This window comes from Rhinatrema bivittatum, chromosome 1, assembly GCF_901001135.1.
Source record: "Rhinatrema bivittatum chromosome 1, aRhiBiv1.1, whole genome shotgun sequence".
Lineage (NCBI taxonomy): Eukaryota > Metazoa > Chordata > Amphibia > Gymnophiona > Rhinatrematidae > Rhinatrema > Rhinatrema bivittatum.
The window spans coordinates 180,264,065-180,291,677 of record NC_042615.1 but is presented as its reverse complement, the minus strand read 5'-3'; the positions used below and the strand labels follow the sequence as shown (position 1 = coordinate 180,291,677).

At 43.4% G+C, this 27,613-nt stretch overlaps 1 protein-coding gene across 3 annotated transcripts in view; it reads left to right on the top strand.

Moving 5' to 3' along the window:
* The window catches only part of TBC1D19 (TBC1 domain family member 19), a 397,957-nt gene that overhangs the window by 341,061 nt on the left and 29,283 nt on the right, over positions 1–27,613 (top strand). For all 3 annotated transcript variants that reach the window (XM_029589774.1, XM_029589764.1, XM_029589755.1), the window contains 3 exons: positions 6,319–6,351; positions 10,148–10,257; positions 24,919–25,010. In XM_029589774.1, coding sequence (XP_029445634.1) covers positions 6,319–6,351; positions 10,148–10,257; positions 24,919–25,010 — 235 coding nt within the window. The remainder of the gene's footprint in view (positions 1–6,318; positions 6,352–10,147; positions 10,258–24,918; positions 25,011–27,613) is intronic.

Genomic DNA, 27,613 nt, shown 5'->3' with positions numbered 1-27,613 from the left:
TTCTGAGGGCCTACATGAATCAGCGACAAAACAACTGGGCGTCCCTTCTTACATGGGAGGAATTCTGCTATAATAACGACTTGAGAAGCTAAACAGAATCCCCGTCCTTCTACCTAGTCTTTGGGTGCCATCCTCAGGTGTCTTTGCCTGTCACCACTCCTGTTGCCTGTCCAGCAGCCAATATCAGGGGACAAGATCTCCACGATCTTTGGCAAAAGTCTCATCGGCTCCTCGAGCGGGCAGTGAAATGTTTCAACAACCAAGTGGACAAAAAACTTTACTCAGCATCACAATTCCAACCTGGAAATTTAGTGTGATTCAGAACTAAGAACCTGCACCTCAAGATGCCTTCCCTAAAATGTGTTCCCAGATTCTTGGACTATTTCCTCTCTTTCTCTAAGGAGTAGATTTAAAAAAACTACGCCTGCGCGTATCTTTTAAAATCCGGGGTCGGCGCGCGCAAGGCTGCGCAAAATCAGCAGCGCGCATGCCGAGCCGCACAGCCTGCCTCCGTTCCCTCCAAGGTTGCTCTGAAATCAGAGCAGCCTCGGAGGGAACTTTCCTTCCACTTCCCCTCCCTTACCCTACCTAACACACCCCCCCAGCCCTATCTAAACCCCCCCTACCTTTGTTGGAAAAGTTACGCCTGCCCAAGGCAGGCGTAACTTGCGCGTGTCGGGCCATCTGCCGGCGCCCCATGTTCCGGTTCGGGGGCTGGTCGGGAGGCTGCGGCCATGCCCCCGGGCCGGAACCACGCCCACAGCCCCACCCCCGGAACGCTCCCGATGATGCGCCGGCCGCGACACGTCCCCCGACACGTCTCCGACACGTCCTCGACACCCCCCCCCCCCCCAGGAAAGCCCCGGGACTTATGCGCGTCCCGGGGCTTTGCGCGCACCGGCAGCCTATGCAACATAGGCTCGGCGCGCGCAGGGGGAGCTTGGGGCAGGTTTTCGGGGGGTACACGCATATCTTACGTGCGTACCCCTTTGGAAATCTGCCCCTAAGTATGACCAGTGACCTTCAAATTGCGACTGCCTCCCAAACTCATAATTTACAATTTTTTTTGTCTCTTTATTAAAGCCAGCAATTCTGTCTTGGCCCTCAAGACCACCACTTAAACCTACAGAAATAGTGACTGAGGATGACACAGAGCATGAAGTTGAAGAAATCTTGGACTCTAGAAGAATCAGGAACAAGATTCATCACCTTATCTTATAGAAGGGCTTTGGGCCTGAAGAAAATTCTTGGGAGCCTGCCTTGAATCTTCAAGCACTGCAATTATTGAAGGACTTTCACAGATGCTTCCCCCATAAAGTCCAAGCCTAGAAGCCTGGTAAGGGGGCTTTTGAGGGGGGGCCTACTGTTATGTTTGGCCGGCCACGGGGTAGTCTCAAGACAGGCTGCACTCTCCAACTCACTCCATCAACCTATTGGCACAGCAGGAACTATACCACATGCCAATGGGCCCCAGCTCCCGATGCAGCTCTGATGTCACCTGAATGGCTTTGACACAGCCAAAATGCCACAATGCTCCTGCCACTCCCTGGCATCTCCATAGCCCTGCGTGCACGATGCGTATCGTCTTTTAAAGGACCCGCAGCAGGAAAAGCCCTGCAGGGCCTTTTGATGTCATCAGTAAGCCCTGACTATTTAAAGGTTCCATGGCCTGCCTAATGCCATCTCAGCAACAGGTCTCCTGTCTCAAGAGGGGCGTGTTGCTCCTGCATTCCTAAGTTCCAGTGTTCCAGCCTTGTCTTGCTCAACCTTTCTCGTCCAACCTTGCCTTGCTCATCTCGTCTCATCCAGTGTCTCTTCTTCTGTCCTCACCCATCCTTCGTTCTGATTTCCTGGTAATGACTTGTTGCCTTGGACCTGATCACACTTCCCTACTGCCTAGACCTGACCATTGCCTTAGATTTGACTACTCTTCCATATCACCTGCCCTGAACATTGACCTGTTCCCCGTATCTCCAGTCTGCTGCCTGTCCTGACTCCAGCATGTTTCTGGACTCTTGCTCATCCCATGACCCTAGGGACCCACTTAAGTCCTGCCGGCCACCAGAGCCCATGGGTTCTGGTATAGGTGAAGGGTTTGCTAGCTGTCAGCATAGATATTGTAGGTTTGCCTACAAGGCTGAGTCAAATATGCCACAGCATTAAGGACTCACTCCCACACCACTCATCACACCTTAAAAGTCTAAAACAAACATGTTATGCTTCATCTTATAAGCGCAATGTTCATTGCAAACCGATATGATGTGCAAACAGCTATCGGTATATAAAAGCCTTTAAATAAATAAATAGATAGATAGATACATAAATGTGGCTCTCAAACACCTACCTTTCAAAGGACATCTGCTTGCTGGAAGACTGCTAGACTTGTGTACTACAAGACATCTAGGATCATGTGCTTTTTTATGATTCTTAGAACAAAACTCCCAGCAGAGAGCAATCAGTTATTTCTTGGTGATCAGGTTAGCTGGCCTCCTTACTCTCTTCAACCAATGTTAAGCAGACTGGACTGGAACACTGATATGATTTAAGGGAGTCATTCGAGCTTGACTAGTACCTGGAGGTTGGTCTGAAATGCAATTCTCAGCAGCATTTTCTCATTCATATGATTTAAGAGGACAAAGGGTTGGGAGAGATGAAGAAAAGACAGCCTGAACTGAAATTCTGGGCTGGATATATTGTTGGATACAGAAGATACATACTGTAAGGTCAGTTAACAGACTGAGAAAAATACTGGTTCACAGGGAATAAATCATACAAAATAAAAAGTCAAAGGAAAACCCTGGTAACTAACAAACACAAAATAGAAGGGTCTCAAAATGTAAACAAAATATCACTTTCGTCAGCAGTAATATCTAAAGATAACTGATAATCAAAACAGGTATCAGCAAGCCTGATGGCATGCCTGCTATGAAAAGCTTAGGATTGCCTAGACTATTTAGTCATTCACCTTAAGTTAAAAAAAATAATATTTTAGAATTTTTTCCAAAAAACATATAAAACCGGAAAGGAAAAACAATCCTAATTAATAGAAAGCCCACAGGGAATAAAGCCAAGCACAAATAAATATTTATCCAGACCTCGGATGATTATTTTTTCATCCACATATTCTGTACTATCCTAAATTCTAAGATATACCTTGTGTTGGTGGAATAACAGCTGGATCTATGCATCAAGGACTGGCTGGTCTGGTCCAAGTCTTTATTACATTGTTATCTTTCTGGAGAAAGATCTGACTGGATCCTGCTGTTATCCCCAGAATATATCAGGGACTCTCAAGCCAATCCTTGGGACACACCAAGACAGTCAGATTATCCACAATGAATATGCATGAGATAGATTAGCATGCCCTGCTTGCATGTATGCTAATTTAACTCATGCCTTATCATTGTGTATATCTAGAAAACTTAACTGCCTAGGTGTTTCCAAAGGACTGGGTTAAAATTCCCAGGAATAAACTTTTCTGTATTCATGAGTAGAAATTATATATATATATATATATATATATATATATATATATATATATATATATACCACATCAATGAGGAGAAGTTGAGCAAAAATAAACACACATAGTTTTAATATGTTTTAATTATATACATGTATAATCTTTACATGCATTAACCAAATCCCCATGCACAAGCAAATACATGCAATTTACACCTGTATGTGGGTATAAAGAGTTGGCTCCCACTGCTTGCCTTCCTACTTACACCATGCCCCAAAGGAGTGGAGCACTTATTGGGATCCTCAACTTCCTACCAAGGGAGGAAGACCTTCTTGTCCTATATGAACCCCAGTCCAGGAGAGTGAAATCCTACAGGAAGGAGTAGCCATGGGAGAAAATCTTCTACCAGCTGAATGCAGTCTTTCACAATAACCACAGTGTGAAAGACCTGAGCCACAAGTAGTGAGATATCCAATATCTGGTAAAGAGGAAGCAGGCTAGGATGACAGCTAAGGAGCCTGACAGCCAGATCAGCTTCACTGCAGCTAAACAATTGATGCTGAGCACCATTTCGGATGCAGCTGTGGGAAAGGTTAGTATTGCACCATATTTTAATATGTTGTCCTCCATCCAGTGAAGATCCTGGGTACTTGAGCACATTGGGAGGGCCAACAAGTACCCTGGGCCTCCTGACCTTCTGGGGTTTTTGGTCAGGTTGAAAAATGGAGTATTGTATTAGCCCTAATGCACTTGGAAGCAGACTTTTCCACTCTGTACATCTATGGTATGGCAGAAGCATAATAGATTGATTTCACTGTAATGAATGTGTAGCTGCAGTATATGTATGTGTTGGGTGAACAGGTCATGTGCACCATAATTCATGTATCCCTTTATTCATTTGTTCTCACTCTATAGTTGACCTGCTAACTCAACCAATGTCAATAATTTTATATGTGTTTTGCTTGCTTATACCTAATTGCTGTACCACCTTGTTGTACTCATGTCCCCACAAGTCAGTTTAACTTGTCCTGTCTTGGTTCTCTTCTTATATCTTCCATTGCTCCATTCACACTTTTAGCATTTCCTCCTCTACTGCCATTCCACTATCAGTTGGTGCGCTTCAGGGCTTCATCCTAGGCCCTCTTCTGTTCTCACTATATATTAATTTTCTTGGTGCTCTGATTTTCTCTCATGGCTTTCTGTACCATTTTTATGCTAATGATTCCCAGATCTACCTTTGTACACCGGAAATTTCACCAGAAATCCAGTCCCGGATCTCAGCCTGCTTCTCTGACATTGCTACCTGGATGTCCTGCTGGCACCTTAAACTCAACATGGCCAAGATGGAGCTCCTTATCTTTCCCCCCAAGCCCACCTCCCCTCTTCCTCCTTTCTCTGTTTCTGTCAATAACACGGTCATCATCCCGGTCCCATCAATCCATAACCTTGGAGTCCTCTTTGACTCCTCTTACTCCTTCTCTCCGCATATCCAAAACTAGCAAACGCCATTTCTTTCTTTATAACATTGCCAAAATCCATCCTTTCCCTTCTGAACACACTACCAAAACCCTTATCCACTCTCTCATCTCCTCCCTCTTAGACTATTGCAACCCGCTCCTCACAGGTCTCCCAGCAAGCCATCTCTCTCCATTGCAGTCTGTCCTAAATTCAGCTGCATGACTTATCTTTCACAAAAGTCGCTATGCTCATATAACCCCTCTTCTGAAGTCACTGCATTGGCTCCATACTCACTCTCACATAAGGATCAAGCTCCTCTATCTCACCTACAAATGCCTTCACTCTGCAGCACCTCACTACACCCCTCCTCATGCACTCTGCTCATTGGATAAGTCATTCCTAACTGTGCCCTTCTCCTGTACTGCCATTTTCCGACAGTGCTTTCCACCTGGCTGCACCGTGTGCTTAGAATAGTCTTCCTGAACTGGTGTGTCATGCTCTCTCTCTTGCCATGTTCAAATCTCATCTAAAGACCCACCTTTTTGAAACTGCTTTTAAATCTTATGCCTATGTCTGCTTGTAGTCTTGTTTACTAACTTTCTTTTCTTTTTAACCATTGTCTTGCTTAATGAAATATCCCAAGTCTTTTGTCCTTTATGTTTGTCTTCTTAGATTGTAAGCTCTATTGAGCAGGGATTGGCTTTTGTATGTTTGTACAGTGCTGCATGTGTTGTGTAGCAGTATAGAAATGTTAAGTAGTAGTAGTAGTTGTAACTTGGGCTTTGATAAGATTTATATTAGCAAGTAATCTAATAACATGACAATAAAAGTTGACTATTGTACCTTCAAATCTTTTAGTATTAAATGTTTTCAAAAACTGACTGTAACTAACACAATCAGATGTAGTAATTGTTTAGAGCAGATCTCTAGGTAGTAAATAATAAAGAGAGTCCATAAAAGAAGTTCAGATGGCATTTTTTGAACAAACATGGAGAAGCTGTATTCAAAGTATAAAACATTCACCTTCAATTTATTACCTTATTGTTAGCTTAGTCCACTGATTCAGCTTGTTTTCATTGTTACTAGCACCCTTTACAATTTTTTAATTTTCTCTTCACAATAGCAGGAGGCCCAAAAGAGAATTAGTAGTGTATACAACTATATCTGGATTTTCAAGATGCTAACAATGAATATAGCAAACCATCCTGAAAATGCATAGAAAATAACTAAGAAAAAAAATTTCCTAAATTAGTTGAATCTTGTGGCATACCATTATTTGTTGTTTCCTTATTTCCTATCTGGAAACAAGGATTATGAAAATATTATTCTTTTGCTAATAAGAGGTAACAATGACTGTCAAAATATTTACTGTGAGTGAATATTTTTATCATTTATAGGTGTGATCCCTTTTCATGGATTTTCAATGTATGGTAAGTTAAAACATTTAAACACTGATATTTTATGTAAATAAGAACATAAGAAATTGCCTTGCTGGGTCAGACCAAGGGTCCATCAAGCCTAGCATCCTGTTTCCAACAGAGGCCAAACCAGGCCACAAGAACCTGGCAAGTACCCAAAAGAACCTGGCAAGTACCTAAATAATAATAATGTTATGAACATGTAGTAATAGCTGCAGATATTTGATTTATTATCTTTACTTTTTAAATATCTTGGGGATTGCAGTACATGTATTATGTACAGGAAAATAGTAAGAATGTGTAGAACTTTGACTTCAAGAAACTCCTAATTTCTCTAAGCCATTATCACAGAGATGGCACATTCTTTATAAGAAACTACACTAAAGAATGAGTATGCACAAGTTTGGGTGGTTAAAGAGGAATACAGTTACATTGATCATAAAAAAAAATACAACACAACCTTGTGGATGACAACCACAAGTCTTTATCACATGGATATCAGTTTCTGTGTTGAAGAGGTCCCAGAAAAACTTTTTTCCTCTTAAAATCTTTTTATATACCATGGGTAGCCCCTAATATGGTTATTTATTTCCTTTGATTTTTCAGCTTTTGCTGCCCTGATTTTATCTTCTTTAAGATTCTCTTAAATTATACTTGATTTAGTATCAAGTAGAAATGTATCTCATGGGGCACTTTGGCCTATGGCAATTCATTGATTATAATGCTGACACTATACATAAGAAATATGTAGTGCTTCAGAGCAGAGTGAAGAATTATACTGCTTGAAGACATGCAGAAGCACTCCTATCAGTGGCAGCACCATAAAGAAAGTTTGTGCAATACAATAATAACATAATGCAGTGCTTGTTCAGTATTATAACAGAATACTATTTCTTTACTATTCCTTTCTGAGCAATCATTTATTTCCAGAATTTCAACCTTTTCCTTATCAATTGCTTCCAATTATCACAATAATCAGTCTCTGGTGCTCTTTTCTTTTACCCAAATTTGGAAAGTTCTTCTTCATCCTCAAAGCAGTGTGACAGTATAACCTTAATTTTAAATTTAATTTAAAATCTATAGTCCGCTCTTAAGATTGAAATGGTCATCTTACACTTTATTTACATTATTAACAATGTTGTCAAATAAAGAATAAGAAAAATATCATAATATTTGAGACTTAATCCTCAATGGGATTGGCTAATATCAATCAGCTCTAGACAAGAAGCGAACCAATCCACTTTCTACATTCTACACACCCTCGCCTTGCTAGAATTTATTGTTAACTTCTAAAAATATCATCTGATTCCAACTCATCAAATAGACAATTTAGGTGCATATTTTGCTCTTCTTTTCTGGGTATTTGTCCTTCCTTCCCAAAGGATGAACACATTATCATGTATAGTTCACTCATTATCTGCCCATATAGCATTATTGGCCAGAATTATTATTGAGATGCACATCTACACAAGGCCACAGATTACAACTCCCGAGGCATCTTGTCTAATTATCAAATTGGTGGACCCAACTTTCAAATTTGCTTTGTGGTCAACCCTGTCATCTTCCACAGACTCAAAATATGTTGACAACAGATGCTTGAACTCAAGGTTGAGGAGTGCATCTCAATACTGTTTGCTGTCAAGAAACTTGAAGCATACAGGAACAAAGGCAAACGATTGCTCGCATGGTTAAAAGGGGAGGGGAGGTTAATCTAGCCAAAGGAAATTCTTTCAAAAAATGGAAAAGGGATAACCGGTCTCTACTTCAAGGAGATGTGAGTACCAAAAAAGACTATGGAGGCTCAGATTGAGTGTCCACAATTAAATCTTTAGCCAGAGTTCCTAAATAGCAATTTGGTACTACTCACATCAGTTCTTAGCTTGAAACTGATCAACTTTACAGTTCTCCAATTTATCTGTGCAAGTGTCTCTCAGTATTGGGCAGGGAAACTCACCCTCCGTGATCTAGACCAGGAAGATTCCCAGTCGGGCAGGGTACCCTTAGGATGGAAAAACCCTTCCAAAAATACTGATTAGCAAAAACAATTAGTTTCTACACAGTCTCCCTTAAGTGACTCTCTTCCAGAGTGAAGACTCTGTTGGGTGTCCTCAGAATATAAATTTAGGTCTTACTCACAGTTCTTCTCTTCAGTTGTCTCAATAGAATGTTTCGTAGGAAAAGTCCAGTAGCAGCAATCATAGCATCACCACCAAACAGATGTCCCCTCTTCAGACAGGCAGGGTGGCCAAAAACATCTTCCTGGGAACTTAGACAAAATCCACACAAAGGTAGAAAAATCTGGAATCCTCTTGCAGCAAGTCACTATATGGAATCTTCTCCCTCCTGATCTAACTTAGCTGGCAGAGACCCCAAATTCTTTCAGCCAGGGGTACCAGGGATTTCACAGGAGAAAACCCAAAAAGTCAAAAACACTCAAAAATTTCAATCAAAAGCAAAACCAGCACTCAAGACAGTCACTCAGTGCTCAAGCAGGGAAACAACGCAAGGAAAACACTCCTGCTCTCTCTAACTCAAAATGCCACACAGTGCAATGCTGCAGCCTGCTTTTTCAAGCAGCAGAGGGCTGGCCATTCCACCATCCTCAACAGAGAAGCTGTTCAGAAACAGAACACCCCTCCTACTACCTTTCCCATCCTAGTTCAAGACTAGAGTTTTATTGTAATGATCCTAAAGGGTTCGTCACAAATGATGATACACCCAGATCATAGATGATTCCCGAGATGTGTCCCCAGTTCTCACCATCTTCAAAATAGGGTACTGCTTTTCATCAGCTCCTTGCATAGTCACAAAGGGGGTCATTTTTCAAAATGCAGTAAGGTGTTTTTGCATGTGATAGCAGCTGTGACCCTATGGAAAGGGTTTATCTCCATTTGCAATCTGTCCTGTACAGCTTATGTCAGAGGATTTGAAGGCCTGGGGAGATGGAGAGGGAGAGGGAGAGGGAGGGAGGGAGGGAAGGAGGGAGAGAGAGAGAGAGAGAGACTGGCCATAATAGCATGTCCCGTAGATAGGTATATGTATCCCTAGGATAGGCCCACCTAGTAACTCGAGGTGGGGATTAGGTAAGAGTGTAGGGGGTTAGGGGCCGCTTTCACATTGTACATGAGACGTACGAACAGAACAGTGGTCTCTTGTGAAGATTAGCTGGCCTTCGGAGTGAGGAAACTCACTCCAAGATGAGATTTGGGCAAGGGTCTCTCAACCTAGCTTGATGTGAGTCCATCAAGTAAGTAAATGAGCTGAAACAGTGTAAGCCCAATTTTTTTCAAAAAAGTTCAGCACCAGATTTAAGATGTCATAATTAGGAGCATTATTAAGGTACTTAGATTCAGCCATCTTAAACAACTTAGTATAGGTACTTAAATGTAACTTTAGGCACCTTAACGAGGCCCCTAAAGTTAATATAGCTATTGGGATGACCTACATTAAGGTGCCTTATTTAAGTGCTCAGTGCCAAATAAATATCAGCATTGAGCACTTATATTCATTTCCCTAACCCCTACCCATTTTTAGGGACCTTAATTTAGGTGCCTTGTGGTTTAAAACATTTAACCTTAGGTGCTAAGCCCATGAAAAATTTGAAAATCAAAAGTATAGGTGCCCAACTCAAAGTTAGGCACCTATGTCTTCTGAATATTGGCCCCTTTGTATTAATATGTTTAAATATGTTTTAAGATCTTTACAAAAATTATTTTCAAGCTAATCTTAGAATGTTAATGCAGTTTCATACTGAATCGTTTTAGCAGTTTGCAAATGTTGAATCATTTTCAATTTATTTACTTTCTAGTTGCTCCACTTTGTTTTCTGTACCATGAACCTTCCAAACTCTATCAAGTGTTCCGTGAGATGTATGTGCGCTTTTTCTTCAGATTACATTCCATTTCTTCTCATCCCTCTGTAAGTTCATGAGGATATTATATTTTAATTTGCTGTGAAATGATTTTGTTTTATAATACATCTGTCTCTCTGTCGAGCTGTGATTAAAGCGAGACTATTAGCTCCTCCTTTTTAGTCAGTAATATAGTATAGCCTCTTTTTTAAGCATATAGTTTCTGCAAGAGTTATTTATTGAATGAAGTTATGAAGATGGCATACAGTTATGCATGCAGTATGGGTTTTGCTTTCTAAGGACTTTTATTACATTTAAATTAAGGATGTAAATACTGAGATTTAAATAGTTAACCATTTAAATAATAAGGCTAAAAACTGCTGCATCACACCTGCCTCCTCTGGACATTCCAACATGCCCACATGTGATCCCCAGACTGGTCAATAGTGGTCCAACCTGCCCCAACATGGCAGGACTCACTCTTTCAGCTGCGCTCAACAGCTAATATTAAATGGTCAGTAGACTAACCAGCAAGAATTAAGGGGTCAATATTCAGCAGTATTTAGCCCCCACTTATCTGGCTAAAATTTATCTGGATAACTCATTAGCCAGTTAAAATTTAGCAGGATTACTTAGGAGTGTTGCAGAGGCATTTTTGGCCAGAGTAAATTTAGCCAGATAAGTTATCTAGCTAACTCTAATTGTGCCATAGAGTAGTCCTAAAGTTTGCACCACTGAATATTCCTTCAAAGTTAACCAGATAAGTTTATCTATCTCACAAGTTCATTTATCAAAATGCGTTATGGCATTATCGCGGGTGTTAGGGCCCTAACACCCATGATAATGCCATAACGCATGTGATTGTTATTTCAACGCACAGCGTGAATGCAAATTTTTCAAATTTATGCAAAGGGGAGGGATGTATGAAAATGAGGAGCATTATCACAGTGTGCGATAGAGTGCATTATACTATCGCACATTTTTAACGCTGGAAAGAACTACACCATTTTTTCTGGCATTAAGCAGTGCAATATACCCAAAATGCAATTTACGATTTTTATCGCAAATTCCGTTTTGGCCATTTTTGGCCATGGGGAGAGGGAGGGGAGAGGAGAGAGAGAGTGAGTGAGAGAGAGCCTCTGGGATGACATACGTAGTAGTCAACTATTTATACCTCTAAAGGAGGGCCAGCTAGTAACTCGAGGTGAGGTTTTGGTGGTGGTCTAGGGTTTTGGGACTAGTTTTACATGGAGAGTGAGATGTACGAACAGCACAGTAGACCTCAGTGAAGATATGATTGTCTCTTTACCAGGGTACTATCAAACTAGGGCTATAGAATATTGAAGTAATCTCATCTTAGTCTGACTTTCCTCACTCCAAATCACGTCAAATCTTCACTGAGGTCTACTGTGCTGTTCATATGTCTCTGCCTGTAAAACTGGCCCCAAAACCTCACCTCGAGTTAGTAGCTGACCCTCCTATAGCAGTATAAATAGTAGACTACTATGCGTGCCACCCTAGAGGATCTCTCTCTCTCTCACTCTTTCTCTCTCTCACTCTTTCTCTCTCTCCACTCCACTCCACTCCACTGGCCCTCCTATAGTGATATAAATAGTTCACTACTATGAAAGTCTTATAAAGAGTCTGTCTCAGAAAATCTAGGCCTAAATTTACAATCCAGCCAATGACTGAATATTACCTTCTACCTGTTTAACCATTAAATATTTCACATCCCTAATTACAGTGTATTTCTAATGCAGATTGAAAATCATGGACTGATTGAAAACTGTTAACAGAAGTTAGAGTAATGTTCTGTACATTTTTCATAGCTGGCAATAAAAACAGAAAAGGTTTTCTTGGGATCTTTTTCTATGGGAACTGCTAATTACATGCTAAGCATTGGAGTTTAATCTGTGGCTGAATCAGGATCAGTCTACCATATGTACGTTCTGCATTTGAGCTTTTTCTATTCTGATATTTTTCTAAAATTTAAAGGTATTCATTACATATAAGTATATTTACTAGGGCTTAAAATGTCAGATTTGTTGAAGCATTTTTGGCTTTTTAATAAGTAACCAATTTTATTTAGAACTACACAAATATTTGTAATCTTCCGAGTAAATGTTCAAAGGAATTTCACATGTAAAAATGCATTTATATGCGTACATTCGATATATGCATATACAAGCAATTTTTTAAACATGATGAGTATGCACATACTCAGGTATGTACATGTGAACAAAGTGGATATGTTTGAGGTATGGCAGGGCATGGTTTAGATGTTTACAGCTACTTTGCTATTTTATAAAGAACATAAGCACAAAGGACATCAAGAATGCATGACCACAACGGCGGTCATGTGATGAGCTGCTAGCAAGAGGACACGTGAGTAAACAGCTCCACTGATCCTTGATCAAAATCCTGAGAAATAGCAACATTTTATGTTCTCACAGAACAAGCAGGATGGTAGCCTTCACATATGGGTGACATCATCAGGATGGAGCCCAATCACGGAACACTTTTGTCAACGTTTCTAGAACTTTGTCTGGCATCATTGGGCATGCCAGCATGCCACTAACCCTGCATTCAGCAGGGGTCTCCCTTCTGTCTCTTTTTTTCCATGCAGCAATAGCCACGCGGGTTAAGGAGCTCTCTTGATATTCCTGACAGGAATTTTCCTCACGGAATTTCTCTTCAAAGTTTGACAAACTTTACCCCATCCGAGGTCCCCCTATCGATTCCATACCTGCGGACATGTAGGTAAGGCTTTACCTCACATTGTGGTCGATTCCCGTCGGTTTTCCTTCTGAGGCCTACTGGCCATCGACCGCACTGTGGCTAAATGTTTTTCAGAGCCATGGCGTCGGGTTTTCATCGATGCCCCAATTGTCACCGGACAATGTCCATCACAGACCCACATAGGGTTTGTGTTTTGTGTTTAAGGGCAGACCACGACATTCTTACCAAATATGCCCAATTGATGCCGAAGGGCCGTAAGGCTCAGTCAGAAAAGATGGAGTTTCTTTTCCAGGGGAAGCAACCGACTCCATCGAAGGCCTCAACGTCATCGGAGCCAGCACTGTCGACCTCTCGTCAACAGTTAGACACCAGTATTTCCCGTCCGACCATGGCTACTCTGAAGCCGCCCACCTCATCTTCCTCGGTGCCAGAAAAGGACCGGGCCGAGCATCGGGAGAAACACCGACACCGCCATCGGAAGGCTCAGTCCGCCGATGCAGGCAAGTCCTCAGCATCGGTGTCGATAGAGCCTCCTAGGAAGAAATCCTGTCCAGAGAAGCCCCATGCTACTACCGGACTGGATCACCGAGGCGTTCCCCACCTTCATCAGTGCCGGGAGCCGCAGCTCCACTGTCACCAGTGGACCCTCCGGCTACGCCAGTGCTGCCTCCTACTCCAGGACTGGGGTTGCAAGCCCCAGACTTCCGTGAGGAATTGGACTGGATGGTTCAAGAGGCCATCGTTAAAGCGCTCCAAGGTCTTCGCCCTCCATTGACTTCGGCACCGATTCCGGCTCCAGTCACCGACCCGATGCCCACAGTACTCGCACCGTTGCTGGACAGGTTGGACGCGTTGAACGGTGCCGTTCCACCGGTGGGTTTGAAGACACTGGTATGTCCTACTCCGTCGACTCCGATTCCCTTATCATCGGAGGACGAAGATGCACCGATGCCGGAACCGATTCAGGGGCCATCTGGAGTCCTGCTACCAAGCCGTCCACCGAGATCACCGGATCCATCGGTGCAGATTCCATCGTCGATGCCACATCGTCCTCGGTCGGTGCCACCATCGATGCCATTGATGCCCCGACCAGATCCCACAGGAATAGCACCTTTTCTACCATCTGGAGATCCCATTGGATCTGGTGACCAGCCTTACCAGCCCTGGACAGATGATTCCTCTCAGTCTCAGGTTTCAGATGATATTCCTTCAGAACCATCTCCTCCTGAGGAGAGAAGACGTTATCCTCCAGTGGATCTGTCCTTTATAAGTTTCATTAAGGAAATGTCTGAGGCTGTTCCTTTCCAACTTCAGACAGAAGAGACCTCCAGGCACAAAATGCTGGAGGTGCTCCAGTTTGTAGACGCACCCAAGGAGATCATGTCCATACCTGTTCATGAAGTCCTTCTTGACCTGCTCCAGCATAACTGGGAGCATCCAGGTCTGTACCACCGGTAAATCGTAAAACAGATGCTACCTACCTGGTACAGACAGCCCCTGAATTCCAGAAAACACAGCTTTCCCATCAATCTGTGGTGATTGAGTCGGCCCAGAAGAAGGCAAGGCATTCTAGGCCTCATTCCTCAGCACCTGCAGGGAAGGAGCAAAGGTTTCTGGATGCTTTTGGGCGTTGTGTCTTTCATGGATCCATGCTTATTTCCCGCATTGCTTCATATCAATTATATATGACACAGTACACCGGGAATCTTTTCAAAAAGCTTCAACATTTTTCGGACTCCTTGCCTGAGCTATTCCAAGACCCTCAACTCTCTGGTCCAGAAAGGCCTAGATGCTGGCAAGCATAAGGTCCGCGCTGCGTATGATATTTTTGACACGGCCTCTAGGGTGTCTGTAGCAGGGATTAGTGCTCGAAGGTGGGCCTGGCTGAAGTCCTCCAATTTGAGACCAGAAGTCCAGGAAAGGTTGTCTGACCTCCCCTGTGCTGGCAATAATCTTTTCGGGGATAAGATCCAGGAAACTGTAGCACAGCTCAAGGACCACCACGAAATGCTACGTCAGCTCTCTTCTGTACCTTCAGACTTTCCTTCCACCTCTAAGCGGCCATTCAGGAGAGAATCTAAGGGGCTATCCTACAAGCTGCGTAGATATTATCCTCCTGCGACTCATGGTCGCCCATCCAGGCCTGACCAAAAAGGTCATACCCGCCAATTCAGGTCTCAAAAGACCCAGCCAGCTCCACAACCTGGCCCAGCTTCGGGATTTTGACTTCCCGCTAGAGAGCATTTGCCAACCTCCTCTACCATCGGTACCCGTAGGCGGCCGTTTGTGCCACTTCACCAACACCTGGATCACGACCGCTACAGATCAATGGGTACTCAAGGTTACCATCTCAACTTCCTGACCATACCAGCAGACTCCCCACCTTGGCTTATCCAACCACTCCCCTCTTCTGGAGGAGGAATTGTTAACCCTCCTCAAAGCACGGGCGATAGAACCGGTGCCCCCTTCCCAACAGGGACAAGGGTTCTATTCCTGATATTTCCTGATTCCAAAAAAGTCAGGCGGCGTTTGTCCAATCTTGGACCTATGTGTTGTGGTTACGTGTGTTTTAATGGATCCTTGTGTGCTGTGGAGATGACCACACCCGCGGGGAGGAGCCCCGTGAGGAGCCACAGCACTGAGCTAGACTCGTACTATACAAAACACAAGATAGTTCTTCATTAGACAGCTTGAAGAGAGCCACCAGAGGTGGCAGTAGTGATGCAGTCTGTAGTTGCAGTCTCAGGGCCCTAGGCAGAGGGAGCCCTTCTCTCCTTGATGACGTTAGGAGGTTCCGCAGCAGGTCTCCCAGTGAGGAGATCCTGTGGATGTGATAGGCCGAGAGTTAGAGTACTCACTAGGTGTTTGCTGTTGATATGCGATTCCACCAGGTATGTTGTAGAAGGTACAGGCACCAAGGCAGGGAGAGCAGGCCTTCGAGGAGCAAGTACCTGAAATAAAGCAGAGCAACTGAAATAAAGCAGAGGGCAACTGAAATAAAGCAGAGGGCCCCCGAGGAGCAGGTACCCAGGTTAGCAGTTACCCCGAAGGACAGAGAGAGAGCTTCCTGCGGCAGCACGGAAGCGGCAGAGTAGCATAGACAGGAATGGATTCGAGTCCTTGCTAACTCAATGAGCTAGCAAATTAGTGAAGGTAATATACCCGGATGGCGTGACGTCAGCATGAGAGAATGCCCTCAAGGTTCGCGCCAAGGGTGGTACAAGAACAGGGGTTGCGTGTGCACGCGCACCCTAGTAGGTACCTGGGAGGAGCAATGGCGGGAGGCTGCACCATAGCCATTCCGGGGACGCCAGAGAAGTCAGCTTGTAGACTTGGCAGTAGCCATCTTTCCCAGGTAAGCGGGAGGAGCCGTGAATAAGGTGAGGCAAATGGGGCAAAGCCGCCTAGGACTGACGGATGCAACACTATATGCCTTAAACAAATACCCTCAAAAGGAAAAGTTCAGGATGGTAACCTTGGGCTCCCTCTTACCTCTTCTACAAAGGGAAGATTGACTTTGCTCTCTAGACCTGCAAGACATGTACACTCACATATCAATAACGCCGTCTCATCGAAAGTACCTCCGGTTCTTGGTCAGATCCCGACACTTCCAGTATCATGTGCTACTATTCATTCGGCCTAGCATCGGCACCTCGAGTCTTCACCAAGTGTTTGGCAATGGTCGCAGCCTACCTCAGAGGACAGAGGGTTCTTGTCTACCCTTATCTCGACGATTGGTTGATAAGGGCTCCATCCCAAAAGGACATACTAACCTTCTTACATCTAACCCTCCACGTGCTACTGTCACTCGGATTTCTCGTCAACTATTCAAAGTCCAAGCTGGTTCCATCTCAGATTCTCTCCTTCATAGGAGCAGATTTAGATACCATACAGGCAAGGGCTTTTCTCCCGCAGGATCGGGTTCACACTCTCATGGCCCTGGCACAACAATACCAGGCTCGTCGATACACAACGGCTCATCATTTCCTCACTTTGCTCAGTCACATGGCATCCTCGGTGCATGTTACTCCGATGGCTCGTCTAGCCATGAGAGTAACACAGTGGAGCCTGAAGTCCCAGTGGTCTCAGGCTTACCATCCAATGTCCAGCATTGTCCAAGTCACCACACAGCTCCGCCTCTTGCTGGCTTGTGGATTCAACACTCCAATCTCCTAAAAGGCCTTCCCGTTCAGGCTTCAGAACCTCAAATCACATTGACAACAGACGCTTCCAACTTTGGTTGGGGTGCACATATCTACGACCTGCAGACTCAGGGAACCTGGTCTGCAGAAGAATCCCAACATCAGATACATTTCCTGGAGCTCCGGGCAATCAGATATGCCCTGAAGGCATTTCAGGATTGCCTATCCAAACAAGCAATCCTGATCCAAACCGACAACTAAGTGGTGATGTAGTACATCAACAAGCAAGGGGGAACGGGCTCCTACTTACTGTGACAGGAAGCAGCACAGATATGGGCATGGGCTCTTTCCCACTCTATGTGCCTCAGAGCGACCTATCTGACAGGCGTGGACAATGTTCTTGCGGACAAGTTGAGTCGAACCTTTCATCCACACGAATGGTCCCTCAACCCCACGGTAGCAGACACAATCTTTCAGCACTGGGGTTATCCGCACATAGATCTCTTTGCGTCCATCCACAACCGCAAAGTAGAGAATTTCTGCTCACTCTATCACAGCCACAAGTCACTGCTGAGAGATGCTTTCACCCTCTCCTGGTCGAGCGGTCTCCTGTACGCATACCCTCCACTTCCACTCATTACCAAGACTCTCGTGAAGTTACGGAAGGACAAGGGCTTAATGATTCTCATAGCCCGTCACTGGCCACGCCAAGTCTGGTTTCCAATCCTTCAAGACCTTTCAGTCCATCAGCACATTCGTCTGGGGGCAGACCCACTGCTGATAACTCAGAACGGCAGGCAGCTACGCCACCCCAACCTCCCGGCCCTGTCATTATCGGCCTGGATGTTGAAAGGTTGATTCTCCGACCCCTCAACCTTTCTGAGTCGGTATCCCAAGTCCTAGTAGCTTCATGAAAGCCTTCTACTAGAAAGTCTTATTGTTCCAAATGGAAGTGGTTTTCCGTGTGGTGCGCAGCCATGGTCATAGACCCCTTTACTTGTTCCATTGTGAAGTTCCTAGACTATCTCTTGCATCTGTCAGAGACTGGTCTACAAACTTCCTCCATAAGGGTACATGTCAGTGCGGTTGCCGCTTTCCATAAAGGTGTAGGGGATGTCTCAATTTCGACACAACCCTTGGTAGCGTGCTTCATGAGAGGATTATTCCACCTGAAACCTCCACTGCGCCCTCCGGCCCCCGCTTGGGACCTGAACGTGGTTTTAGGACAGCTCATGAAGCCTCAGTTTGAGCCTCTCCACTCATGTGACTCGTTATCTCACATGGAAAATGCTATTTCTTCTAGCTATAACGTTGGCTCACAGAGTTACAGGCATTAGTGACTTACCCGCTTTACACAAAATTTCTGCATGACAGAGTACTGCTTCGCACTCATCCTAAATTTTTGACGAAAGTATTATCAGAATTTCATCTCAATCAATCCATTATACTTCCTACTTTCTTTCCCAGGCCCCACTCACATCCAGGAGAACAGGCGCTGCATTCCTTGGATTGCAAACGTGCCCTAGCCTTTTATTTAGAGCGCACGGCAGCCCATAGGAAGTCCACTCAACTATTTGTTTCTTTCGATAAAAACGAATTAGGTAATCCGGTGGGCAAACAGACCCTCTCCTCCTGGCTGGTGGACAGTATTTCCTTTTGCTACAGCAAGCAGGCGTTCCACTACAAGAACACATAAAAGCGCATTCTATGCGGGCCATGGCAATATCAGTGGTGCACCTCAGTTCGGTGCTGCTTACTGACATTTGTAAGGCTGCCACATGGAGTTTTCTCCATACCTTTGCAGCCCATTATTGCCTAGACAAGGCTGGCAGGCAAGATTCCATTTTTGGTCAGTCTGTTCTATGCAACTTTTTCTTAGCTTAAATTCCCAACATTCTTCCAGTGACCCATTGGAGGTTTTTCAGGATGCCCTCCTACCCAAATCCACCCCTGTTGTTGTGCCTGTTGCACGTCTTTGTGTGCGTTTGGTACATTGCTCGAGCATCCTCAGCTCGCTATTCACCCATATGTGAGGACTACCATCCTACTTGTCCTGTGAGAAAGCAGAGTTGCTTACCTGTAACAGGTGTTCTCACAGGACAGCAGGTTGTTAGTCCTCACGAAACCCACCCGCCACCCCGCGGAGTTTGGTTCACTTATGATTTATTGTTTTATTTTTCGCACGTACTTTTTACTATAAACGAGACTGAAGGGGGACCCCTGCTGGATGCGGGGTTAGTAGCATGCTGGGCATGCCCAGTGGTGCCAGTCAGAGTTCTAGAAACTTTGACAAAAATGTTCCATGATTGGGCTCCATCCTGATGATGTCACCCATATGTGAGAACTAACATCCTGCTTTCCTGTGAGAACACCTGTTACAGGTAAGCAACTCTGCTTTCTAGAAATGACATCTTTGTGTAAAGATACACCGAAGAGATCCTTGCCCACTTTTTGGGTGGACAAGGAACCAAAACCACTGTGAAAAAATAACATGGAAACCTTGGAAACATCAGGCATGGGGGAAGAATCTATTTCAGAGTACGAGTGTCCTGTGTACCCTTCCAGGCGAGATAGGATGAAGGTCACTTTGGTGATTTCCTTCAGGAACAAGGAGGGTTGCAGTACAAATTGCATGAAGCACTGATTAAAAAGCCACGACAGTAGCATGGGTCCCCATTGTATTGAGGAGCTGCAAGGAGTGCCAATGATGCTTTGGGAAGCATAGAGGCCGAAAGGCCCACAGGATTGGCCAAAGCTGTATCTCATAGCTGGGAACAAAGCTCTTCCACCGAAGAAGCCAGCGATTCCAAAGCTTGGTGATGTTCTTTGACTGTGGCGGCCAAACCCGGTAGGGCCCTGGAGGCGGGAGACTCCGCCAAGTCCATGGCCTTGGCAACCTGTTGCGCTCAGGGGTGGACCCTTGTCCTGGAGCAGGAGAGAACGGCTCCCAGGGGGCGGAGCACTGGAGGAGACAGAGGCTAGGATGAGCTTCACCACTGGAAGCCCGCGGTCCCCCCGGGTGGAGCCCATAGGGACCCGGGCCGCTTGGACTTAGGTGAGCCTCTCAGGATCTCCTGGAGAGGTGGTAGACAGGCGTGCCCACGGACAGCAAAGGAGTGCAGTCGGGTTCGAGGCTGGAGGTCAGATGAGGCAAGGAAGACCAGAAAAGCGTAGGCGATGAGAAGGCAAGGGACAGAGCCAGAATCAGAAGACGTGGTCAATTAGGCAGAGGTCAAATATGAAAGTCAGTTCAAGGAGTGGTCAGTCAGGCAGGGGTCAGGTTCCAGAGGTCAGACAAGGTCACAGGCAGGCCGAGGTCAGAAGGCAGGCAGCAGGCAGAGTGGTCAAGGAACAGGCCGAGGTCAGTACCAGAGAGACAGTCCGAGGGTACAACCTGGGGAGAAGGACAGACGAACACTGGAACGGATGGACGCTGGAACAGTAGGATGCAGGAACAAGGCTGGAACAGTAGGATCCTGGAACAAGGCTAGAACAAGACTGGAACGAGACTTAGAACGCAGTGACAATCTAGCACACAATACAATGCTGACCCGATTGCCTAGGCAAGGAAGTGCAGGCAGGAACTTGCTTAAGTAGTTCCTTCAATCAGGGCGCACCGCAGAGCTAGGACCCACCCCTGGCCCTACAAGAGGCCGGGTGGTCTGCGCACGCACGTAGGGGTGTGTCCAAGGCCACGAAGGCACCGAATTCTGGCGTGAGGCCTGGTGCGCAGTGGAAGGCCTGGCGACCGCCGCCGCGGGATGCCGAGGCCTGGAGAACCTTGCAGCTGCTGCTGGGAAGGCTGATCCGGGACGTGCTGGCCCTTGCGCGGGCCGGATGCGGACAGGGCGCACAACAGTGGGGATGGGAGAGAGTCAGCATTGGCTTGAATTGGAGAGAGGATGTATGATCTGTTTTAGTTTGACAGCATTGTTCCATCTACCTCCTATGTTGATAGTTTACAGGACTGTTATAGTTCAAACCCTTAAAATTTGGCAATTAGCCAATAAGAAATTAGGGAAGGTTTGTACTGCGCCTTCTTATGTTTTCTTTATTTAAAAGTCCCCGACTGTCATAGGCCACTTTTTCTGTGGATAAGGAAGAATAGTATGTAAGGGGATATACACAATAAGGCCACTCCTGTGTCAGCACAGTAGGATGTCCCTACCTGTGTCATCTGAGGGGGGCTTGCCTTTCTCTGAGAAGGTGGAGGCATTGGTGGAGGAGTCATCCTTTGAAGTGCTATGAACTAGCATCATTGGTGGTGTTGGATACACAGGAGGAGCCTCCCACCAGGCTGGCAAAACTACAGCAGGTGGAATAACATACCATGGTGGTGATGCTGCAGATGCTGGAGGAGGATGCATCCAGGGATCCTGTGGCTGCCAGGGAGGCATCTGCTGGAGCATCTCCCTTCAGACAGAAGAAATGGACTGCAATTCCTTCTGCAGCATCCAGCCAAGACCCTGCATCTCCTGTATTACACCCTGCATCTCTTCTTGCACTGTTTCCTTGAGGTTCTTAATGTCCTGCCTCAAACCCATCAATAAGTCTGCCACTCTGTCGTTTTGGAGCAGCATCCAGTTCTTGGCTGGATTGCAAGCCACCTCATCATAAACTCAACTTTCTTTGCCCTCCCCCTCATTGACATCTTGTCCCAAGACATTCACAGTAGGTAATTCTCTGTAGGTTGGCAAGGGCTCATTCTGTGACAAAGGCTGAGTCTGTTCCTCATCTGCTGGCACATCCCTCTTAGGTTCTTTGCTGTCAACTGCAGACTCCAAACACTCCTATTCTTCTGACTCGCTCTGTTCTTTAGGACTGTCCTGAAGCCCTTGTACATGCCACATTAGCCTTCCAACATCACTGGACTCGCGCCCACATGTTTTAAAATCTACCCTTACCTCTTTACCTAAGCCATTCATGATTGTCATGAGTTAGGGATTTAAGGGACAACCTGAGTTGTTCATTGATTTCAAAGAAAGCTACCTTCATCCAAGATATAAAACACTATCTAGCTGAAACATGACCAGATCTTCAGTGGGAGCTGTCTCAAAACCTAAACAAAAAGATTGAATCTTTGTGTGGAAGAACTGTGCAAATGTTTCCTAAGCAATGCTCATATTCCCAGATGATAGATGTTTCTTAGTCTCTGGACCCTAAACCAGGTACTTTTCCATTGAGAAAAGCTCTCCAGTTGAACTCCCAGCCTCTTGTGTCCTCTTATTTAAAATGTTTTTTTAATGCTATCTGTTAAAGCCTGATAAGATATCAAGCAACAAGTCTTTGCCTGATGATTATAAATGCTCATATTTCCACGCCAACAGCACTCTAATCAGCACAATAAGCACTTCTGATCTCTGAGCTCTATAGAAAACCAAGGAGTTATATATGCTCTGTGCAAACAAATATCTAATGGAGCAATTTACTCTATCAGTCAGATAAATTGTATCCCAGAACTTTATTACATTTTTTATATTCTCTGAAAAGATGGTTGTCTTTTTACTTAAGGAATCCACATTTTACCTGATTGTTTAACATCAGTATGAGATCACTTAAGTTGCCTTACAATTGCTGCATCAAAGCTAAACTTAGCAATGCATATCCACAGCTTAAAGTCAATCATATTTTGGTTGGTCCATGGAAATAGAGTCTCTCTCCAGTTAGTGTTCTTCAAATGCTACAGATCGCCTAGAAAAATTAAGTCCAAAGTATGACCCAGCCTTGAGTGACAGCTTTCAAATAAGCACCGTTGGAGTTAACAACTTTAAGAGCTCTGTATTCTGTTACTGCTTGTTTATTAAAGGAAAGAAAGTGGTGGAGAAAATAGAAGACAAACATTTGCTAATCTTTAACAATTCACATATCAAAAAGATACCAAAGTATATCATCTAAAACTGGAAAACGTCAACTTTTGCACTGACATATTTTTGAGCTTTTGATTTTAAGTGTTTATAAATTGTAAACTTAAGTGTTTATTTTCCAGTTAATTAGAGGTTCTTTGGGGATGCTAATAATCAGTGTTTTTGTAGTGCAGATATTATAATAGGTACCTTTTCTGGTTGAATCAAAAATATATATTTTTGCAGCTGAGGCGTTGTTAGCATGGAAAAGGCACAAAAGCAAGCAGAGAATACAGCAGGGTAGGCAAAGGAGGGATGAGAGTATTAGAAGTGTTTTTCTGGTATTTATCTAATAAACACTTGTTTTGGGGATATTTTGCATCAGGGTGTTTTATCAGTTTTTATCAGTTAAAACATAAAATCAGAAGCCCAAATTATATTAAAATTTTCTAATTTTTAAATTAGATACTTTGGTATCGTGTTACATGATTTGTTAACGTTTATAAGTTTGTCTCTCTTATTTTCTCTGACATTTGCTTTCCCTTTTTGTCCATTGGTGTGATAAGTGAGCCCCTTTAATTTTTTGCACTGCATGTTTATTTACTTCGTTTGTATGTCAAAGTGATTGTTTTGAGGATAATTTTCAAATAACTATGTGTGGTGGCATATATGCGGGTATATGGCCACACGTAGATCTACAATAGTATTTTATAACCCATGCATATTGTAAATTACTCATTTTTACCCTGGAACATACTTGTGAATATATGCAATGTTTTGAAAGCGTTTACTTTTCCAACCTATTTTAAAAATATATGCATATATATTTTATGCACAAAAATAAAATAGGACTTACAAAAAGCCTGGTTTATGTGCATCAGTTGGAATATTTTAAAACATGCTCATGTAATTGAAATTAACCAGTTTGCCAGTTCATCCAGTCCTTCTACAGGTCATTGAGCCCCCAGTGGTCTATCAGCCTGAATTCTCCCCAGTTTACTCAGACCTTCCACCCATCAACACTAAACAATAAACAAGTGTGAGATCAATTATATAAAATATTTAACAAGCGTAAAATTACATGAGGAAGCTGCAAATGTACATCCATAAGTGTCTTTTAAAATAGCCACTTACAAAAGTAACTGTTGGCCCCAGCCCGGAACACCCCTACACCATCCCTTTGTTGCATATATGTATGTGTGAAATGTAAAATGTGCACGTACTTTCGACTTTTATAAAATAGTGATTACACAAGTATAGGCTACTTACATTTATTTATTTACTTTTCCATTTGTAACCCGCTGATTCACAAATCTCAGTGGGGAACAATTAAAACATTCATTATTACATGCATATATGCTAATTTTTACATGCATAACTCTTTCAAAATTACCTCCATTATATTCACATTTACAAGAGACTGCCTTCATAGAACTTTAAGACCTCGTGCAGTTCTTCAGCTTGGATATGAAAGTGTCTGCCCTTAGATAAGGATCTTTGGTGTCAACAACTTTAAAAGCTTATGCAATTCTACAACATTGGATAATCTTATTTTAAACTAACCATTTTGCAAGAAGTATTTTGATGTTTTATCTTTGTAGAATTTTGCACTTCCAAGTGACAGATTTATTATGAGTGGTGCTGTTGACTAGCTCAAAAGTTTAGGTGATCATGATTGATTTCTACTGAGCAATGCTATTTAAAAAAAAATGTAAATATTTAAAAACTAAGTAATTGTACTTTGAAAGCACAGTATTTTTTTTGGAATATATAATTAGAAATTCACAGTTGCTTTGTTGAAAGATGGAGAAGGTTTTTTTGACCAATGATTATACACTTTACAGCTATTTCTAAGGTCTTTTTCTGCTTTGTACAATTCTGCTATGTACAATTCTGATATAATTTAATAGATTTTTTTTGGTGTGGAATTTTTCTTTTTTGTTTTGCTTTGTTTGCTTCAAAGTCCCATTTTTTATATTATAAACTGAATTTCATTCTTTTCTAGGGCATTGTGTCCCTTTGTTTGATGTTTGAGACACTGCTTCAGAGTAATCTTCCTCAACTTTTTTATCATCTTCGAGAGATTGGGGCTCAACCGTAAGTACTAATCTCCATTTTGAAAATTTGGTTTGTCAGACATGATTGCATTGTTTTCAAAATAGTTGTGATGCTAGTACTGCAGAAGTTATATTTCTGTGTGGCTTATATCCTTCGATTAGAAAGAAGCCCTGGCCCTGTATGTAATCATCTACTTTACATAAGTCCTAAAATAGTCCAGGTGTAGTCCAAACTTTAATCAAACTCACAAATGTCTTTTAAAATGAATTTAAAATACTAACCCATTGAAGGCAGCAGTTATGTGACTAGGCTATGCTGACCTGGGCAATGGCACAGACTTCAGAATTGTAGTAGAACTGTAAGGCCACAACATTTACGGGACAGTGGCTCAGAGAATAACCCGATACTGGCATTTGAGCAACACCATGCCTCAGAGGAATACCTTCCGAAAAAATAACACATTCTTATTAGACTTCTACAAAGCATCTTCTGGAGATGATCTGTCTTCATGTTGTGGGAAACTTTTATATCCTTCAAAGATATTTATTTTTATCCAGTGTATATGAAAATGTATTTTTCATTGCTTAGTCCAATGGTATAATAGTTCAAGACTTTATGTTCTGTAATATTAAGGAGGCGATTTTCAAAATGCCTACATTGCTGAAAAGTCCATGGATATGTTTTACTCACAGTCTATGCACTAATTTCAAAGGAAAAGTATGCACATACTTTTACTATGAAAATTGCGTAAGGAATAAGTACCCAGAGATTTGTACCTGCTTTTTCTGCAGATACATTTTCTGACCAAAACAACATGCATAGGTTTGAAAATCCAAAACTCTGCACATAATTTTCTCCCCCAATCTAACCTTGCCCCAGGAATGCCTCCACTGCAGTACAAGTAAAATACATGCCTTATGGAACACATACTTTTACCCACATACAGGGTAGGCAGTTTATGCAGACTAAATGCTTTTTAACTGCAGAAATCACTTTTGGGCCGATACAGTACAGTGCACCCTGGCGGAGCACACTGTTAACCCGCGTTTCGACGCGCTAGCATTACCCCTTATTCAGTAAGGGGAAATAGCGCGTCGAAAACGCAAAGCCAACCTCCCCGAAACTATTAGCGCCCGCAACATGCAAATGTATGTTGATGGCCCTATTAGTTATTCCCACGCAATTGAGTAAGTAAAATGTGCAGCCAAGCCGCACATTTTACTTTCAGAAATTAGCGCCTACCCAAAGGTAGGCATTAATTTCTGCCAGCACCGGGAAAGTGTACAGAAAAGCACCCTCCGACTTAATATCATGGCGATATTAAGTCGGAGGTCCCAAAAGTAAAACATAATTAAAAAAAAAATTTAAAATCGGCTCGCAGGTTGAAAACCGGACGCTCAGTTTTGCTGGCGTCCGGTTTCCGAACCCGTGGCTGTCAGCGGGTTTGAGAACCGATGCCGGTAAAATTGAGTGTCGGCTGTCAAACTCGTTGACAGTTGCCGCTCCTGTCAATAAAGAGGCGCTAGGGACGCGCTAGTGTCCCTAGCACCTCTTTTTACCACGGGCCCTCGTTTGAATACTAAATTGCATGCATAGTAGAGTGGCCTGTGCGCGTGCCGGGAGAACGGGCGACTTTTACTGTATCGGCCCGTTTGTGAATTGCCCTCTATAGTACTCTTTTCCCTTAACTTTATTTCATAAAAATAATGTAAAGGTGATCTAGATAACTTTTCTGGGTTCTGTTTAGAAACCACTTGTCTCCTTGTTGTTCTGCAATTAACATAACACAGTAACAAAGCAGTTTTGAGCAGAGAAGAACTTATTGACTTGCCCAGTTATTCTTATTTATAATGTCAGAGCATGCCTTACTTCATCTACCGGTTATCTCCCTCCCTTTACTACCCCTTCTGAATCTGTCGCAAACATTTTTTAATTCTGTCAGTTTTGGTTGCTACTATAACTGCAAACATGATGTCATAGCTTACCTATTCATTTAATACAAACTTGATTAATATATATCAAAACTATTTTTATGTTAGCATTCCTCAGCTGTAGTTTTCATCTCTCATGTCTAGATAAGATTTATGATGCTGGGAACCACGACTAGAGTGTGAGACCCGCTGGGCCCGCAAACCCCTCTCCCTCCAAAATAATAGGCATGACGAGAATGAAAGTGGAAATAAACAGGCTGCAGCATTTATTTAAATAACAGCATAAATACATACTTGCTGTGGTGTTGAATTAGAAGATGAATGTTGACACAAAGTATATGATCGGAGACCATGAATATGAATGCTGTTACTATAAACCATTGTGATCTTCTTTTGGAATGATGGTAAATAAAACATATAAATAAATAAATAAATAAATACATAAATACATAAATAAATACATAAATACATAAATAAATATCCCTGTACCTGGGCCGGTATGAATTGTTGACTCAAAAACCGGGTCCATGCCCTTTTTTTCATCAGCCACAAAACCAAGCAAGGCAGCACATTTGAACCTGGCTCCCCGCCAGGTTTCCAAACAAGGGGCCCTATATCCCAGGTGTGGTACCCACCCTTTCAGGTGACATGCCCTTTTCCATCAACCCCGTGATACAACTTCATCCTGTTTCAATAGCTCCCCACTGGCCC